The 19,641-nt window shown below is 40.0% G+C and overlaps 1 protein-coding gene across 2 annotated transcripts; it reads right to left on the bottom strand.

Annotated features, from left to right (window-relative positions):
* Positions 1-7,409: 7,409 nt before the first annotated feature.
* SNRNP27 (small nuclear ribonucleoprotein U4/U6.U5 subunit 27) lies at positions 7,410-18,474 on the bottom strand. Of its 2 annotated transcripts, XR_001114414.2 has the most exons (7): positions 18,409-18,470; positions 17,214-17,334; positions 15,885-15,997; positions 14,969-15,048; positions 9,406-9,470; positions 8,219-8,390; positions 7,410-8,132 (listed from the first exon to the last, which is right to left on the bottom strand). XR_001114414.2 is itself a non-coding variant. In XM_003262512.4 (6 exons), the coding sequence occupies exons 1-6, from the start codon at positions 18,440-18,442 to the stop codon at positions 8,336-8,338; spliced, it is 468 nt and encodes a 155-aa protein (XP_003262560.1). In that variant the 5' UTR covers positions 18,443-18,474; the 3' UTR covers positions 7,410-8,335. The 2 variants fall into 2 exon arrangements, 1 of the variants encoding a protein (XP_003262560.1); XM_003262512.4 differs by having other exon boundaries at positions 7,410-8,390; positions 18,409-18,474.
* Positions 18,475-19,641: the final 1,167 nt, after the last annotated feature.

Raw genomic sequence — 19,641 nt, 5'->3', positions numbered from 1 at the left:
CTAACAGTTTTTAAGGAGTATTTTTAAATTGGATATTATTTGTAAAACAAACTTGAAAATCATAAATGAGTGCAATTCTACTAAAGTACCCAAAGTGATAATACTAAAAATGCTTTGATTTCATTATCCTAACATTTTGGATTTTGTATATATTTATATTTTCTCTTTGATTTTATTACAAACATTTGGCATATGTCCTTATTCTCTTACTCTCAACTCTTTATTTTAACCAAGTCCTATTTCAGTATCATGACCCTTCCTCTACAATCACCCTGACTGGAAAGTCACACTCATTTTTGTCTTAAAAAGGGGGAAAAAAGGTTGAAATCTGAGCCAGAAACAGCAAATAATTTAAACGCCAACAAGTCTAGCTTAGACTCCAAACAAAAATACTACATTATATAAAAATTAGAGAATCAGACTAAAGAATAGACCATGTTCATTCCTTGGTGGTGGATGAAATTATCAATTAGCCAGCAACACCAACTAGGAATTAGTATAATGAAGAACTTCAAAGGGTATTTGGTGCCATCTACTGGAAATGAAGTAGTAAGTATAAAACAAAGGTTTTGAGATTCGGAGTTTTCCTAGAAATTATTTTACACAAATGTATGGAATGACTGGTTAAGAAAACCTGAAAGTATAAGTTTTGAAGAAAGAACTGAGAATCCTAAGATAATGAAGAAGTGGTGACTTTCAATACCTAGTGCCTCAAAGGCATGACCTAAGCATTGACTGACTGAGAGTCACAGCTCCAAAAATAGAAGTTGGGAATTCTAGAATGTTTGAACCTGAATTTTATGACCAAAACTTTAAATAAAAAGCTATGTGTAATAGCATAAACATGGGATGACAATAGTTTATATCTTTGAGCATATATCAAGATAAACTAATTGAGATATATACTTGAAAATGGGGAATTACAAAGACATAAAATATTAGACTTGTCAGATAATCTTTACTGCCAAGTAAATCTCTGCCCAGTCTCCTCTGGGGGGCTTATACTCCAGATGGGCATAGGACAGTATATTAAGAGGTAAATGCCAATACTGAGCAAGCAACAGGCTCATCACACACTATGGAGTTCTCTGCCGGAGATGCCGCTTCAGAGAGCACCCCAGAGTGGCAGGGAAGACAACTGTTACCGTATTATAATCCTGAAGTGCCTAAAAAGTTCTATCACTATAGGAATTAAAGCCCCCTATTTATAACTGAGTTTGATACCTCCTAACTACTATGATATTAAAATAAATTTTGTCTTATAAGGTTTTGAGGAATTGATTTTGTTCCTCGAAGTATATAAACCAGGATTTCAAGTTTCTGGTTCAACAGTATCATCTCTTTCTTTGTGGCTATTTTGGACACACTAATATGATACCTAACATCATAATATTAAATTGTAAAAACCTTTAAAAACACTGCTTTGCAAAAATTAGTCACTCTACAAATCCGTGATTTAGAAAATGAGGCAATGGCCAGGGGCCGTGGCTCATGCCTGTAATCCCAACACTTTGGGAGGCTGAAATGGGAGGATCACTTGAGCTCAGGAGTTTGAGACCAGACTGGGCAACATAGTGAGACCTCACCTCTACTCAAAAAATAAATTAGCTGGGTGTGGTGGTGCGGCCTATAGTCCCAGCTACTTGGGAGGCTGAGGCAGGAGGACTGTTTGAGCCCAGGGTGTTGATGCTCCAGTGAGCCGTGATCGCACCACATAGCACTCCAGCCAGAGTGGGTAAACAAACAAACAAAAAAAGGCAATGGCTAAACTGTCATATGCACATCACACAAAACACTATGCAGCAGCTTTTTAAAAGGTAGATTTACATATACTGGCAAGAAAAGATCCCTAAGGCACAGCACTGAGTAAATACATTGTAAAATAACCCTTATAGCATTTTCTTTTTAAAGGCCCAAACTATGTATTTTCCCAATTTCCTACTCTGTTATATACATACAGGCATGGACAAAAGACACAAAGCAAAGGATCAGCAGTAAGAATGGGCAATATCATTCTGAGTACTGTTCGAAAGGAGTTTAGCTTTGTCACAATGTTTTAAGACTGTTACAAGAAAGACGCTTGCCACAAATGATATTTCCTAAAAGAAAAAAATATAATATTTAACTTTTCCTCTGTTGAGGCAAGATAAGTCAACTGCATATATCGTAAATAAGATTTTCTTACTTTACAAGAAGAACTGAGATCCTGTTTTTTGAATGCAAGTTAAATACAAAATAAAGTACTTGGTTAACTAAAGGTAATCAGATGTAAAATGAAGATCAAGGGACTAGGTTAGTGAAAAAAGGTTACAGAACTATATTCACAAATTCAAGACATGCATTGAGCGTTGCACTCTGTACCAGCCACTGTGTGGTGCTGGGGCTGCAGAGCTAACCAAAGAGATCCCCCACTTCTCCGAGCTCGCTGTCTAATGGAAGAACCAGACAATAATAAAAGAATATAGAGTATGTCAGGCAGTGATAAATGTGGTGAAGACAAGTAAAGGAGGGTTTGGAGAGCCACACGGAGAAACTGGAACCCTCGTATATTGTGGATGGGACTGTAAAATAGTGCAGCAGCTTTGAAAGACAGTTTGACAGTGCTTTATGTTTAAGTTAAACGTAGTTTCCATATGACTTGGTAATTCCACTCCTAAGCATACTCCCAAAAGAACTGAAAACATGTTCATACAAAAACTTGTATACAAATGTTCTGGCACCATTCTTGCTTTCTTTCTTTTTTCTGAGATGGAGTCTCACTCTGTTGCCCAGGCTGGAGTGCAATGGTGCAATCTCTGCTTACTGCAACCTCCGCCTCCTGGGTTCAAGTGATTCTCCTGCTTCAGCCTCCCAAGTAGCTGGGATTACAGGCACACGCCATCATGTCTGGCTAATTTTTGTATTTTTAGTAGAGACAAGGTTTCACCATGTTGGCCAGGCTGGTCTTGAACTCCTGACCTCAAGTGATTTGCCCACCTTGGCCTCCCAAAGTGCTGGGATTACTGGCATGAGCCACCACGCCCAGCCACGCCCAGCCATGGCACCATTATTTCTTAATAGTCAATAAGTGAAAACAACTCACATGCCCATCAACTGACGAATTATAAACATAAATGTGGTATAACTATAGAATGGAATATTATTTGCAGACAAAAAAGAATGATGGATGTACTGATACATGCTACAACACAGAGGAACTTTGAAAACATTATGCTAAATGAGAGAAGCCAGACACAAAAGGCTACCTATTGTATTATTCTATTTATATGAAATGTTCAAAATAGGTACATCTGTAGAGACAGGAAGTACATTAGTGAATTCTAGGGGTGGGGGGGATGAGGAGTGATTATTAATGGATATAAGGTTTCTTTCTGGGGTCATGAAAACATTCTGGAATTAGGAATGATGGATGCATAACTCTGAGTATATTAAAAACCACTGAATTGTAAGCTTTAGAAGGGTAAATTTTATGGTGTATAAATTTTATCTCAACTTTTTAAATGTTAAAAAAAAAAAAGAGTAAAGCAGAGTGCAGAGACGGGGAAGAAAGTTTGCTATTTTGGATAGGGTGGTCAGGAATGACCTTAGTTTGAGCAGAGATCTGAACAATGTAAATAAGCTACTCGTGCAAATCGGGGAGGTGGGGGAACATTCCAGAAGGAAGAAAGAGCAAGTGAGAAGACTCTGGGAGTAGACACAAGCCTGTTTTGAAAGAACAGCAAGGAGGCCAGCCAGTATAGCTCAGTGTGGTGAGCAAGGGAGTGAGGCTGTAGAAAGCCAGGGTCTAGGTCATATGGAGGCCCTGTAGACCACACTGAGGACTGGACTTTATTCTAAATGATTTTAAAAAATCACTGGACCCAGGAGCAATATGACTAGTCGCATATTTAATTAATTAATTAATTTAGAGACAAAATCTCGCTCTGTTGCCCAGGCTGGAATGTAGTGGTGAGATCTTGGCTCACTGCAGCCTCTGCCTCCAGATTTCAAGCAATTCTCCTGCCCCAGCCACCCGAGTAGCTGGGATTACAGGCGCATGCCACCACGTCCAGTTAATTTTTGAATATTTAGTAGAGACAGGGTTTCACCACATTGGCCAGACTGGTCTCAAACTCCTGACCTCAAGTGATCCGCTGGCCTCAGCCTCACAAAGAGCTGGGATTACAGGCAGGAGCCACCGCGCCCAGCCTTGATGTACATTTTAAAAGGTTCCTCTCTGATACTGGGTGGAGAATAAACAGGCAGCAAGAGTGGAAGGAGGGAGACTTGTTAGGAGGCTACTGCAGTAGTCCAGGCAAGAGAGATGGCTTAGGTTAGCATAGGTGGTGAAAAGTGGTCAAATTCAAAATACACTCTGATGTTAAAGCCAAAAGAATCTGCTAACGACTCAGATGTAAGGCATAAAATAAAAGAGTCAAAGATGGCCCCAAGGACCATGGTCTGAGCAAAGGAGTGAATGAAAGGGCCATTTACTATGATGGGAAAGCCTCAAAAAAGAAGACTGGACAGAGTTCAGTTTAGTTAATCTTAAATTTGAGGTGCCTAATAGTCTAGTTGCATATACATGACTGTAACTCAGTAAAATGGTCCAACAGGAAGAGCATAAATTTGAGAGAGATGGCAGAAGGTGTTTGAAGCCACACAAATGGACAGTTCACCAAAGAAGACACTGGAGAGTCCAAGGACTGAGCCCTGGAGCACTTAACATTTAGACACTTAGAAAACTTGGCTCAATTTACATCCCCTATGAGGATGAGCCTCTTAGACGAAGAATACAAGGATGCTGCACTTTGGTTATTCTTCCAGAATTAGATGATCTAATGGATAAAAAGTTCCTTCAAACCAAGATTTTTGGGATCAAAGGTGTCTTTTCTCCATTTTTCAAAGATTTACTCTTCTTCTATTTCTTTAGTGTTAGCTCACAGACAGCAGATCTGTTGACCTGCCAGATTATCTCAGATTATTTATCTGCAAAGTATGCTGCCTTAAGGACTTCAAGTCAAATCTCTAGTAACACAACACCAATAAAATGATAAGGCAATAATTTGGTTTGGAGTATATTATTTTATCCTAGAAGATTTGGCTTCACTATTAAGACAACAATTAGGTCTGCTTTTCTTAGGTGTACACAAAAACAGAAACAGTCCTTCTCATGGATTATTTACAGATATATAGTATTTTGGTGGGTAGAGGCATGGGGAACTATTTAGCTCAGCTGTCAAAAAGTCCAAGCAAAATAATCCAAATGCTTAGGGTGATGACAGTTGTGCAATGGGTACTTCAAAGCTGTACAACATTCAAATATTTAAACATTGAAGGCAGTAGATAGAATAAACATCAAGAGTTTCTGCCTTTATGCTGAATAGCATTAGCTTTCTCATCTGGGAAATGGGAGATAGTAGTACCTGTTCTATGTATCTCATAAGAATTAAGTGAATCAAGGTGCTCTGCACTCTGTAGCATGCAATGCAGTCATTATCATTATTATTTTCTTTACAGGGAACTAACGTGCCAGGAAAGCTTTCAAAGAACTACAATAGGCCGGGCATGGAGGCTTGCGCTTGTAATCCCAGCACTTTGGGAGGCCGAGGTGGGTGATCACCTGAGCTCAGGAGTTCGAGACCAGCCTGGCCAACATAGTGAAACCCCATCTCTACTAAAAATACAAAAATTGAGGCTGAGCATGGTGGTCATGCCTGTAATCCTAGCACTTTGGGAGGCCGAGGTGGGCGGATTATGAGGTCAGGAGATTGAGACTATCCTGGCTAACATGGTGAGACCCCATCTCTACTAAAAATACAAAAAATTAGCCGGGCTTGGTGGTGAGCGCCTATAGTCTCAGCTACTCGGGAGTCTGAGGCAGGAGAATCACTTGAACCTGGGAGGTGGAGGTTGCAGTGAGCTGAGATTGTGCCACTGCACTCCCGTCTGGGTGACACAGAGAGACTCCATCTCAAAAAAAAAAAAAAAAAAAAAAATTAGCCGGGCATTGTGGCATGCACCTATAGTCCCAGCTACTCGGGAGGCTGAGGCAGGAGAATTGCTTAAACCCAGGAGGTGGAGGTTGCAATGAGCCAAGATAATGCCACTGCACTCCAGCCTGGGCAACAGAGCAAGACTCTGTCTCAAAAAAAAAAAAAAAAAAAAAAAAAGAACTACAATAGGTGGTCAAATTTCAGATACAATAAGGATTTAAAAATCTAGTTAAAGATTTGTAAAATGTACATGCATGGATAACCATTACAGAATTGCTTAAAGTAGCAAAATATTAGAAATAACTTAGAAATAACTTGAATGTCCATCAACAGGGGATTAAATAAATTATGGTCCATCCTACAACTGACTATAAAACAGCCCTTAAAAATCTAGAGATAAGGCCAGGCATGGTGACTCATCCCTGTAATCCCAGCACTTTGGGAGGCCGAGGGGTTGGATCATCTGAGGTCAGGAGTTTGAGACCAGCCTGGACAACATGGTGAAACCCTGTCTCTACCAAAAATACAAAAATTAGCCGGGCGTGGTGGTACACGCCTGTAATCCCAGCTACCAGGAAGCTGAGGCAGGATAATTGCTTGAGCCCTGGAGGAGGAGGTTGCAGTGGGCCAAAACTGCACCACTGCCCTCCAGCCTAGGTGACAGAGTGAAACTCTATCTCAAAAAGGAAAAAAAAAAAAGTAATTAAAAAACTGAGACAATTTTACAGGTACTGATAAGAAACCATCACAAGATGTGTAAGATGAATGTGAACAAAGACTAGGTGCAGAACAGTATGAAGAGTTTGCTTCTATTTTTATATACAAGATATATATATATATATATATATATATATGGTTGTATATATGTGGAATATCTCTGAAAGGATATACAATTAATGCATCACTAGATATTCTTTGTATCATCTGAATTTTGTTCCACGTTTGTAGTACTTACTCAGGAAAATAAGTTAAAACGTAGCCACACAGCCTCAACTACCAGCAAAGTCTACAACAGAATGGGTGATGGTTATTATCTTCAATAGAAAAAGAGCATTCTTCAAATGAAAAAAAGAAAAGCTTGCCAAAAGACAAATATTAATAGAGCCAAGATCTAAAATTAGCATGTCACAAAAGAAATATGGCTAATACATTTAAAAAATATTCATCCTCCCTGGAAACAAAACAAAAATACAAAACCAAATAGTACCATTATTTTACCCATCAGGTAGGAAACTTTAAAACAAATTTTACACTTAATATTTGTACATGTATCTGAAACAAGAATGCTCATGCTTTACTGGATAGAGTTGGCTGTTACCTTCTAGCCAGAGATACCAAACGTCTTAAGACATGTATACATAGCCCTTTTAATCTCACTCAGCAATGCCACGTCTAAGTACAGAGCCTGAGGAAATAATGAAACATACAAAAATATGTATGTAATGGAGACAGATAGCAGTCACAGTTTTAATTATAATGGCAAGTCATGGGAGGCAAGCCAATGTTTACCAATAAAACATTAGTTAATAAATTATGATACAACCAAGTAGCTACTAAAAGCTAAGTTTCCAAAGAATATTTAAAAGTACTTTTTAAATGTTCACAGTACATGGGAGAAAAAAGGGTTAAAGAAAGAACTGCATACATACTCTGATCTCATAGGTGGGATCAACCCAAAGAAGCCTGGAAAGACATATACCAAAATGTTGAAATTGATTATTTCTGCGAGTAGATAACAGGTGATTTTCTGCTTTTCTTTTACTTTTTGGTTTCTCTGAGATCTTTTTTTTTGCATGTAATGCTTTTATACTCGTGGAGAGAACCATAAATGGTATTTTTTTGTGGGGGGGGGCGACCACAGAAGATAGAAAAATCTAGTTATGTTTTTTCATTCTTCCCATTTTTAGACTACTAACAATCAAGAAACTTAAATCTATGCATGAAAAAAAAGAAAATGTCTAGGGAGATTCTTTGGTAATAAAAATATTTATCAAATCTAAAAGGGTAGAAATACTGCTTTATTGGATAAACTTACTTCCAAATTACTTTCATGTTTTTTAAGAAGTCCTAATGAGCATTCAAGAAGAAAACATATACTGCTTCCACAGGAATAAGGACAAATAAAATGGGGTTGACGCCTGCCACAAATGATATTTCCTAAAAGAAAAAAATGTAATATTTAACCTTTCTTCTGTTGAGGCAAGGTAAGTTAACTGCATACATCATAAATAAGATTTTCTTACTTTACAAGAAGGGAGAACTGAGATCCTGTTTTTTGAATGCAAGTTAAATACAAAATACAAAATCCACTCTCTGACCAAGATGAGGGGAAAAAATATCATCCTTCAACACTTCAACTCTCATGCAATGAAATCCAAAGGTCTGTTGAATCCACCTTTTCGATTCATGTACTGCCTATGATGAGAAGAGAAAATTCATTGTTTATTTTTTAATCCTATACTCCTCTTATAAAAAAAAAAAACATGCGTCAGAGATTAAACCTATAAACCATCTTTATAATAGCAAAGTCTAGGGTAGAAACTATTCAAGGTAATTTAATGTATATTTAGAGATTATTTTACTTTCAAAATAAACCAAAGACTTTCAGATTTCTTTTAACTCCAAATAGCAGTATGGAAGTTTAATTTTGAAATTATTTGAGAAGATTTACAGACTTAAAAAAAAAATCAATTGAAAATCCTTATTTATTTTAGGTAACACGAAACATATAATTTAGAAATAGAGAAGAGTTCCAAAACAGGCACCCATTGAGCAAATTCAATTGCACACTGTAATGATTCTCCCCATAAGACCTTATTGGAAGGTAATTTTACAAAAGACTGTCCAAGATGATTCTAGTACCTTAGCTTATAGTATTTTCAATCACATGATTCATAATCTAAATTAACTGGACTATTAATCTTTTATCAGTGACAAAGTTAGAGAGAAAGGCAATGTTTGAAAATATCTTGACTTTTTCATTCATTAAGAATTCAGTGAGATTTCATGTATGGATTGGTTTGTTCCAAAACTGTGATACAAATAAAATATGCCTATACTTGACAGAAGAATATATTTACAGTTGAAATCCTTACATAATCAATCTAGTTTAGGAGGGATCTATTTTATACCTAAATTATAATGAAATCAAAGCCCATAGACTTGAAATTATGCTTTTCTGAGGAAATTACTATCTATAGTCCTAAAATATTTAAGCCAACTACCCTCTCTCTAATAGCTATTAGCTTACATGTAAATGGGAAAACAATTTTAACATGCCAGAATATAAGCAATGAAGATAATATTTCATTCATACAAGGAACAGTATGGAAAACTGCTACATTTCCTACAAACATGATTATCTCATAATAAAGTTCGAAGTACAAAACTGATTTATTAGTTCAAACATAATAATGGGGGCTATGCATACCTGTACTTCCTCTTCTGAGAGACATTTATGGCATAGGCATTTACAGAGCCATCCACCTTCTTACCCTGAAGAAAAACAATAAACAAACAAAAAACAGGAAGGATACATTAAATCAGGATACATGAAAGCAGGTGTGGTGGCAGTGGCATGTACCTGTACTCCCAGCTACTTGGGGGAAGGCTAAGGTGGGAGGATTGCTTGAGCCCAGGAGTTTGGGACTGCAAGTAGCCATAATCACACCAATGCACTCCAGCCTGGGCAACTGAGCATGATCCAGTCTCAAAAGAAAAAAAAAAAAAAAAAAAGAAGAAAGGAGGAGAAAGGAAGAAGGAGGAAGGAAGAGGGAAGTAGGGGAGAAGGGGGGGCGGAGGGGGAGGAGGAGGAGAAGCAGCAGAAGAAGCGGCAGCAGCAGCAGCGGAAGCGGAAGAAGCAGAAGAAAAGAAGCAGAAGCAGCAGTAGCAGAATAAACAGAAGCAGCAGCAGCAGCAGCAGAAGCAGCAGAAACAGCAGCAGCAGAAGCAGAAGAAGCAAGAGCAGCAGAGGGAGCAGCAGAAGAAGCAGAAGCAGAAGAAGAGCAGCAGCAGCACAAGCAGCAGCAGCAGCAGCAGCAGAAGAAGAAGCAGAAACAGCAGCGGCAGAAGCAGAAGAAGAAGCAAGAGCAGCAGAAGGAGCAGCAGAAGGAGCAGCAGAAGGAGCAGCAGAAGAAGCAAGAGCAGCAGCAGCAGAAGCAGCACAAACAGAAGCAGCAGCAAGAGCAGCAGCAGCAGCGGAAGAAGAGGAAGGAGGAGGAGGAAGGAGGAGGAAGGAGGAAGGAGGAGGAGGAAGGAGGAGAAGGAAGGAGAAGAAAGAAGGAAGGAGCGAAGGAGGAAGGAGGAAGGAGGAGAGTCCAATGAGGGAGAGATAATTTCCAGATCCTATGAGCTCCCAAGTGGTATAACTCTCTCCTCACATTTTTACAGTCGTACATAAGCAATTAATATTCAAACCAACAAACATTCACAGTGTATGTACTATGTGCAAGGCATGCTGAGAAAGTAGGGTAGCAGAATCTAATCTTTTCTGGTCAAAGAATACTTTGAAACCAGATAAAAGGTATAATCTCCAGAAAAACTCACATTCACACAAAATTTAACTTACAACCTTAGCTAATAATATTCTCATATCATGGCTGGAAAGGTTGCCATTCATCGGAATCCCATTTCTTGTACAACCCTTGCAATTTTTTGTTCATTTTAAAAATTATTATTTTTTAGACACAGGGTCTCACTGTCGCCAGGTTGGAGTGCAGTGGCGTGATCATAGCTCACTGCAGCCTCAAACTCCTGGGCTCAAGTGATCTTCCTGCCTCAGCCTCCGGAGTAGCTGGGACTACAGGCACATGCCACCAAGCTGGGCTAATTTTTAAATTTTTTTTTCTGTAGAGATGGGATCTCACTATGTTGCCCAGGCTGGTCTTGAACTCCTGGTCTCAAGCAATTCTCCTGCGTTGGCCTCCCAAAGTGCTGGAATCCCAGGCATGAGCCATTGTGCCCAGCCCAATTTTGATCTTTAAATCAAAAATTAGAACAGAATAACAGACACAAATGCTAGGTTGTTATGTGTCACTCCATCTTGACCTTTCTGAATGTAGCACCCATCCTCTTTTTCACAAATTCTTGTTCAGGTCTTCTGATCAGCCAAGTCATCTCAACATACCCACTTTCCCCCATGTTGTTCCTCATGCCTGAATTGCCTTCCCTGCCTCCAACTTGAACTATCTGGTTATTATCCATTGTTCAAGGCCCAATTCAAACATTCCAGTTGCCAGGAAGTGCCCTCTTCTCTGACTGCTGAAAAATGTTAACTGTGCTTTCCTCACAGTACCCTCTATTTCTTTCTTTCTTTTTTTTTTTTTTTTTGAGATGGAGACTTGCTCTGCCACTAGGCTAGAGTGCAGTGGCGCAATCTTGGCTCACTGCAACCTCCACCTCTCGGGTTCAAGTGATTCTCCTGCCTCAGCCTCCTGAGTAGCTGGGACTACAGGCATGCACCACCACACCCAGCTAATTTTTGTATTTTTAGTAGAGATGGGATTTCATCATGTTGGCCAGGATGGTCTTGATCTCTTGACCTCGTGATCTCTCGCCTCGGCCTCCCAAAGTGCTGGGATTACAGGCATGAGCCACCGCACCCAGCCCAGTGTACCCTCTATTTTCTACCCTATAAAACCATGATGTACATCATAAAGTTATTTTCCCTATGAGACTGCAAGCTTCTTGATGGAGGGATATGTCTGAGAGTCACCTTTGCATTCTCACATCCTAGGTCACTGCACTCCCAGATATTCAGAAAATGACTTAGATGAGTATCATCAGCTAACGTCATGACACATACAAGTGACCCCCACCTCCTCCCTCTCCCATTACTACTTATGCAAGATTAGCCTATCTGTGTAGTGTACTTAATTAGATATTGGTGTCAGGGCAAAAACCGATTCTGACCCACTGGCCAAGAGGCATACACAGATGAATAATATATTTGAAGTGGGGCTAAAATAAATGTATTTGGCCTTACTTTTCTATACCTATTTTCATGTATTTTTTGGGGGGTGGAAGGTATGCTCTGAACAAATTACTTGAGGTATATGATTTTGAACTCCCAATAATAGGAAGTAAGCATGACTTAGAAAGACTAGTCTTGGGCACAAAAAAGTAAATGATGATAACCTTTTTACAAAGTTCGATTCCTAAAGGTTTACTGATTTCTGGAAACTATTGGCAGAGTTGCATATTATTAGCCCTATCCTCATTTATTTACATGCTGGCATAGAAAATTATCCATTAATAAACAAAACCAAACTTTGAAACTACCTAGAAGAATGTTATTAAAGTAATTGCAGTTTTAGCCATTATTTTCAATGGCAAAAACTGTAATTACTTTCACACCCATCTAATAAAATGAAAGGGAAAAGCCAAGCACGTTGCTGTGAGGCTATAGTCCCAGCTACTTGGGAGGCTGAGGCAAGAGGATTTCTTGAGCCAAGGAGTTTGAGTACAGCCTGGGCAACATAGGAAGACTCTGTCTCTTCAAAAATAAAAAAAAAATGGACTGAGGCAGGAGGATTTCTTGAGGCCATGAGTTCAAGACCAATCTAGGCAGCACAGCAAGACCCTATCTCTGCAAAAAATAAAAAAATTATCCTGGCATGGCAGCATGTGCCTACTCTCAGCTACTCCAGAGGCTAAGGCAGGGAAATTGCTTCAGCCCAGGAGGTCAGGCTGCAGTGAGCCATGATCATACCACTGTACTCCAGTATGGGTGACAAAACAAGAACCTGTCTCTAAAAAACGAGGCTGGGCACAATGGCTCACGCCTGTAATCCTAGCAATTTGGGAGGCCAAGGCAGGTGGATCCCTTCAGGCCAGGAATTCGAGACCAGCCTGGCCAGTATGGCAAAACCCCATCTCTACTAAAAATATGAAAATTAGCCAGGCGTGGTGGCAGGCGCCTGTAATCCCAGCAACTTGGGAGGCTGAGGCAGGAGAATCGGTTGAATCCAGGAAGCGGAGGTAGCAGTGAGATGGCGCCGCTGCACTCCAGCCTGGACAACAGAGCGAGACTCTGTCTCAAAAAAATAAAATAAAATAAAATAAAAAATAATAAAAATTAAAAAATGAAAATACAATCAAATAGAAAGGAAAATGGTGACCATACTGGCATATGAAGAGGTCCCACAATAGATCAATGATGAAACATCACAAGATACACGTTACTTAAAAACACAAATGAGCTGACTTTATAACTGATAGCCATGAAGCCAACTGCATATCAACTAAATTAATATCCTTGTAGATGTCATTTTAAAAAACTGACATCAATTAGTGTGATGGTACTCCATAATTTTTATAAGATCTATGACTTTTCACCTAAGTTTTCCTTTATAAGCAAACATCTTCATCACTGACTACATTTAGGTGATGGGTGGCACCACCCTTAGATCTGACTTTCAGGAACTTTAAACCAACATCAAGCAACAGGAAAACCAAAAAACAAAGAAAATAATTCCATTTTCTTTGGGGAAAAAGTTCCCTCCCCATTCTTCTAAAGACAATAAAACTATAGTTGCTTTACTTTTGACGTATTTTTATTCACCCAACATATATATTAATAAACTTTCATTTATAAAATACTCTTTGGAAAATAAATAAGAATTTAGGGCATTCAAGAGAAAAAAAGCTGATAAATAAACTTCATTAAATTCCAAAACAGAGTTCACATAACCATTGCAAGAACAAGAGCTTGTTCTTAATTTCTCACCTCAAAACAGTCATGCCTCAGTACTCCTAAGTTACACATTGTCATTTTAAAACATGTGAGCCCTACACAGTCACATTAGTTAGAAAGAAACTCACAGCAACTGTGATTACCCCATTCCATTAGCAACTCAATGGAATACAAGACTTGAGAAAGTGGATTATTTTTGACAATTTTTTCTCAAACATCTCTATTTCCATTTGCAAAACTAAATGGAAAGACTTAAAATTCTAGAAAAGAGATTTTGAAAAATATAGTTTTTCTTTCCACACACCCTCCCTCTCTCCATCCCCCCTCCTCTCTTCCTTTCATTTCCTCTCTCTATACCCATCTCTCTCTTCCCCCATCTCTCTCTCTATGGTCTCCCTCCTTTACATAATCCCTCCCTCTTTGTCCTCTTCTCTCATCTCTCTGCTATTATGAAGGCTAGACAGCATTCACTCCCCTATCTACCCCGCTTCTAAGCTGTGAGACATGTATGCAGCTGCCCAATGTCATCTCTATCTGGCAGCTGGATTTTGTTCTTCCATTTCCCAGCAGTTCCCCTTCCAGAAACTCTGTTCTGGGTTAACTGTATCACTCAGGGTCCCAGCCTGACACCTAAGAGGCATTACTAACTACTCACTCACACTTCCCCCAGCTACTGAATCGTTCTCAACTCAGTTCAGGCCTTCATCATCTTTCACTTGCACAAATCAGCAGTTCTCCCTGCCTCCAATCTAACCATCTCCCATCTGTCCTCCATGCTGCCCCCAGAGTCACTGTTCCAAAACACACATATAACCATGCCACTCCCTTATTTAAAAATCACTACTTCCTCTCCTCAACACCTAAAGAATCAACTCTGAATTCCTCAGCATGACTAAGGGCATCAAAAGCCCTCTGTGATTTGCCTCCTACCTCTATTTCTAGCCTAAGTCACTAGCCCATCAGCACCCCTTTATCCCTGGCCAAATCTGAAATTCCCACAATACACTATGCTCCTTTACACCTATATGGCATTTTCATGAGCTCTTCCCTCTACCTGAAATAATCTTCTTCCTCTTCTTTGTCTGATCACTTCTATTTGCCCTTTAAGATCTAATTCCTGGCAACCACTCCCTGAATTCCAATGGCAGTTCACTGTTTCCTCCTTTGTATTCTCAAAGCCCTTCAAACAGATAGTTATTGTCTTATAACCAAATAAATTTGTATAAATGGAAAAGAACATGGAAAGACAGGACAGTCGTAACAGATTAGTGCAAATGAGAATGTTGCACGTTTTACTTACTTTTGTGGAGTCAAAGGAGGCAAATCCCATTAACTTCATCATTTCTATTTCTTCCTCTGTTTTGCCCTCTAAGTCTTCCTCTGCAAAAATGAATAATTTTGTGACCTCTCTATCATTTCAAATATATACATAAATAAAAAGAGAGGTGGTAACAGATTAATAGTCATTCCACCTCACTAGCAGAGAACACACAAAACAATTAGCTGAAGATGAGTCTAATGAAAAAATTCCTCTTACATTTGGACAGAATGTAACTTATGGTACAAAAAAATGTCCTCTCCTTGAAGCCTTTAGACAGGATTACCTTTTTAAAAAATAATCTGGGTTTCATATTAAGGACTACATTTAATATCAGGCATGACACTATATAGTTCTGAAGACACTTCCAAAATAGAATATTCTCATGTTTTTAACTACCCTTCTGTATCAGGAGCACCACAGATAACCAGCAACTTGCTAGGGTGCAATTAAAACAAAATCTCAGGCTGGGCATGGTGGTTCATGCCTATAATCCCAGCACTTTGGGAGGCCGAGGCGGGAGGATCACCTGAGGTCAGGAGTTTGAGACCAGCCTGGCTAACATTGTGAGAACCCATCTCTACTAAAAATACAAAAATTAGCCGGGCATAGTGGCGGGTGCCTGTTATCCCAACTACTCTGGGATGCTGAGGCACGAGAATTGCTTGAACCCAGGAGGTGGAGGTTGCAGTGAGCCAAGACAGTGCCACTGCACTCCAGTCTGAGTGACAAGAATGAAACTCTCTCTCAAAAAAAAAAAAAAACAAAAATAAAACAAAACTCAAAACCATATGCAGTGAATACTATAAAAGCCTTAATATTTAAATGTTCAAGATTAAACTTTTATAATTTTATCATCACTGTACTTTTCCTACAGTTATTTATCTAATAACATTACCAGTAATCTGCCGTTCTTTGCTCTTTGTTTCTTTTGTTTCTTTCTTTTCCTCATCTCTTCTTTCTTTCAGTCGAGAAGGAGAAGGAGATGTGGATCTATGTCGTCTTGGAGATCTAATATTTATAAGCAAAGATGTTAGAAACAGACAGACATATCAACTTTGTATCAATCAGCACAGATATACATGAGCCGAGCTCCACAGAGAACCACGAGTCATTCCCTATAGCAAAGTGAGGAAAAAGGTTCTGCCAAGGCCTTGATTGTTAACAAAAAAATTTTTTAATGTAGTTTACTGCTTAATCATCAGTTGTATTCAGTACAACTAGGACTAGAAAGCTTTCTGGAAGGCAGAAAAATGTAAATTAAAAGTTTCTAACAACCACACACAAATATACAAAAAAGCTGACTTAAATGGCAACTGATGGTTATTAAGACTCAGAGCCAGGTGGGGCTTGGTGGCTCATGCTTGTAATTCCAGCACTTTGGAAAGCAGAGGCAGGAGGATCGCTTGAGCCTAGGAATTCAAGACCAGCCTGGGCAACACAGGGAGACCCTCTCTCTCTCAAAAAACAAACAAACAAACCAAAAAAAAGACTCAGAGCCCATTTCTAACGTTCTTCCAAGATCATCCATTCTTGATTACATACTTGAATAAATCATTATCACCAAAACGTTAATAAAAAAGAAACAAAAGGCCGGGTGCAGTGGCTCACGCCTGTAATCCCAGCACTTTGGGAGGCCAAGGAGGGCGGATCACGAGGTCAGGAGATCAAGACCATCCTGGCTAACACGTTGAAACCCCATCTCTACTAAAAATACAAAAAAAATTAACTGGGTGTGGTGGCATGTGCCTGTAGTCCCAGCTGCTTGGGAGCCTCAGGCAGGAGAATTGCTTGAACCAGGGGAGGCAGAGATTGCAGGGGAGATGGAGGTTGCAGTGAGCAGAGATTGCACCGCTGCACTCCAGCCTGGGTGACAGAGCGAGACTCCGTCTCAAAAAAGAGGAAAAGAAAGGAAAAGGAAAAGAAAAGGAAAGGAAGGGAAAGGAAGAAAGAAACAAAAATATAAAATACTTATTTCTTTTTCTTGCCAAGCACCATGCTTTGGGGTTTGCATGCATTATTTCTTATTTACTCTTCAAGACAACTTTGTGATGTAGCCCCATTTAACCAAGGTGAATGTTAGCTTTAGAATAAGATTGGATTAAGTTTCCTCCATTTCAGGAAACCGTAAATCCCCTTATAAGCGATGAAAACAAAGTTAAGAGCAGCGACCAGTTTCTTAGGGACTTTTGGTAAATAAAACTCTTGGCTTATTTTCTGCCCTTACCGGGAGCGTCTTCGGTGCGGGGATCGCGAGCGGCTCCTTCTCCGATCTCTCTCCCGAGACCTGGACCTTTCTCGGCGCCTGCGTTCTCTCTCCCGGGACGTGGACCGGGAACGCCTACGTTCTAATACAAACGCACACAAATTGCAGAACTGATAATTACCTCAAATATCTGGAGATGCGCCGTCCAGTAGAAAAATAATGCAAACCATTACTAGTCACATTAAAAAGGTAAAAAGAGGTTGGGAGCGGTGGCTCACGCCTGTTAACCCAGCACTTTGTGAGGCTGGCAGGCGGATCACAAGGTCAGGAGTTCGAGAGCCTAGCCAACGCGGCGAAACCCCGTCTCTAATAAAAATACAAAAATTAGCCAGGCGTAGTGGCACGGACGGGTAATCTCAGCTACTCGGAAGGCTGAGGCAAGAGAATCGCTTGAACCCGGGAGGTGGAGGTTGCAGTGAGCTGAGAGATAAGCCACTGCACTCCAGCCTGGGCGGGCGACAGAGCGAGACTCTGTCTCATTAAAAATAAATAAATTGATTAAAAAAAAAAACGAATCAGGGGCAGAACCGAGGGTCTAAGTTAGATCTCCTAATGGAAGTCCAGGGTTCTTTACGTCGCGCTGCCTTATTTATGGGGCTGGTAGCCAGAAAACATTACGAAGTGAGCTCCCAGGACTCAAAATTCTTAATATCGATTTCCCTGTAATGACCTGGGCAGGAATCTAACATTTATTAAGTATTTAAGACGCAGGCAGAATCACATACTCTATGTTATGGGATGTGACATTAATTCTCACATCAGTTTTTAAAAGTTGGCAATACTACCCTCAATGACTAATTCTGGGAATTCGATTCAGAAAGGCTGAGTAGTGACTTGCCCACCGTCGCCCAGAAATTCAGCAAAGGAACTGAGGTCTAATTCTAAACCCACCGGCCACAGTGTAATAAAAGTTATTGTATGAAGGTGACAAAGACTTAATGAAACTAATTCAGAGACAAACAACTGCCTTCAAACCGGCGAGGGCGGGCTGAAGAGGGCAGGGCCCAGGTCTACGTTCCTTTATTCACCCCTCGCTCTCCGCCTGGGAAAAGGGCCCGCCTCTCTGCTACCCGGCTACCAAAAACAAAACAAAATAAAACAAAAGGGACGGGCCTCCAACAGAGCCCCATATCCTCCGAATTGCTATAGGACTCACCCCTCCGTGGAGAGCGGCTGCGACTGCGACCCATTTGGAGTCCCGCTTCCCGGAAACAACTGTGCAACAACTTCCGGGAGGGCCGGGAACCGAGCTTTTACCGCCGACCAGAAAACGTCAAAACGAGTCGCGAGGGTTCCGGTCTTCTTTGTTCACGGTGGGCGTTAAAACATGCGATTTGGTGTTATTATAGAAATTCCTGGAAAATTCAGCCGTATACCCATTATCCTAACACAGCTTTCATTTTTCCCCCATTTTTGTCCACATGCACAAAATACAGCAAACCAATTGTAAACTTGGCATAGACAAACAGCTAATGTTTTTCCACTTTTCCACATAACATTCATAAGGAGTGAATATACCAAAGTTCACTGTCCATCTGCTTTATATTTTCTCATGCCAGCATTGAGAAGGCACCCAAAACTTCCTATGGGCTCTTGGAAGGAAAACTAAAGGCCCCAAATTCCATCCTACCTGACAAAGTACTTCCCCAAAGTTGCCTCTGTCCTCAGGGAAAACAACAACAACGACAACAAAAACTTTAGAATGTTCAAAACTATAAAAATTAGGAGAAAGATTGTCTTGCCCCAAGGCTGAACCATCTGTGGTAGAGCATAAATATGCTTACCAGGAAAGACTCAAACCTCTATTTCTTATTTTATTTTATTTTGTTCCAGGGTACATTTGCAGGATGTGCAGTTTTGTTACATAGGTAAATGTGTGCCATGGTGGTTTGCTACACCTATCAACCCATTAAGCCTTGCGTCTATTAAGCTATTCTTCCCAATGCTCTCCCTCTCCCCAGCTCCTCCCCCTACAGGCCCCAGTGTGTGTTGTTCCCCACCCTGTGCCCATGTGTTCTCATTGTTCAGCTCCTACTTATAAGTGAGAGCATGCACTATTTGGTTTTCTGTTTGTGTTAGTTTGCTGAAGATAATGGCTTCCAGTTCCATCCATGTCCCTGCAAAGGACATTATCTCGTTCCTTTTTATGGCTGTGTAGTATTCCATGGTGTATATGTACCACATTTTTTTAATCCAGTCTATCATTGATGGGCATTTGGGTTGATTCTATGTCTTCGCTATTGTGAATAGTACTGCAATGAACATATTCGTGCATGTATCTTTGTAATAAAACGATTTATATTCCTTTGGGTATATACCCAGTAATGGGATTGCTGGGTCAAATGGTATTTCTGGTTTTAGGTCTTTGAGGAAACACCACATTGTCTTC

This window comes from Nomascus leucogenys, chromosome 14, assembly GCF_006542625.1.
Source record: "Nomascus leucogenys isolate Asia chromosome 14, Asia_NLE_v1, whole genome shotgun sequence".
Taxonomy (NCBI): Eukaryota; Metazoa; Chordata; class Mammalia; order Primates; family Hylobatidae; genus Nomascus; species Nomascus leucogenys.
The sequence above is the reverse complement of the archived record's forward strand: the minus strand, read 5'-3'. Positions and strand labels throughout refer to the sequence as shown.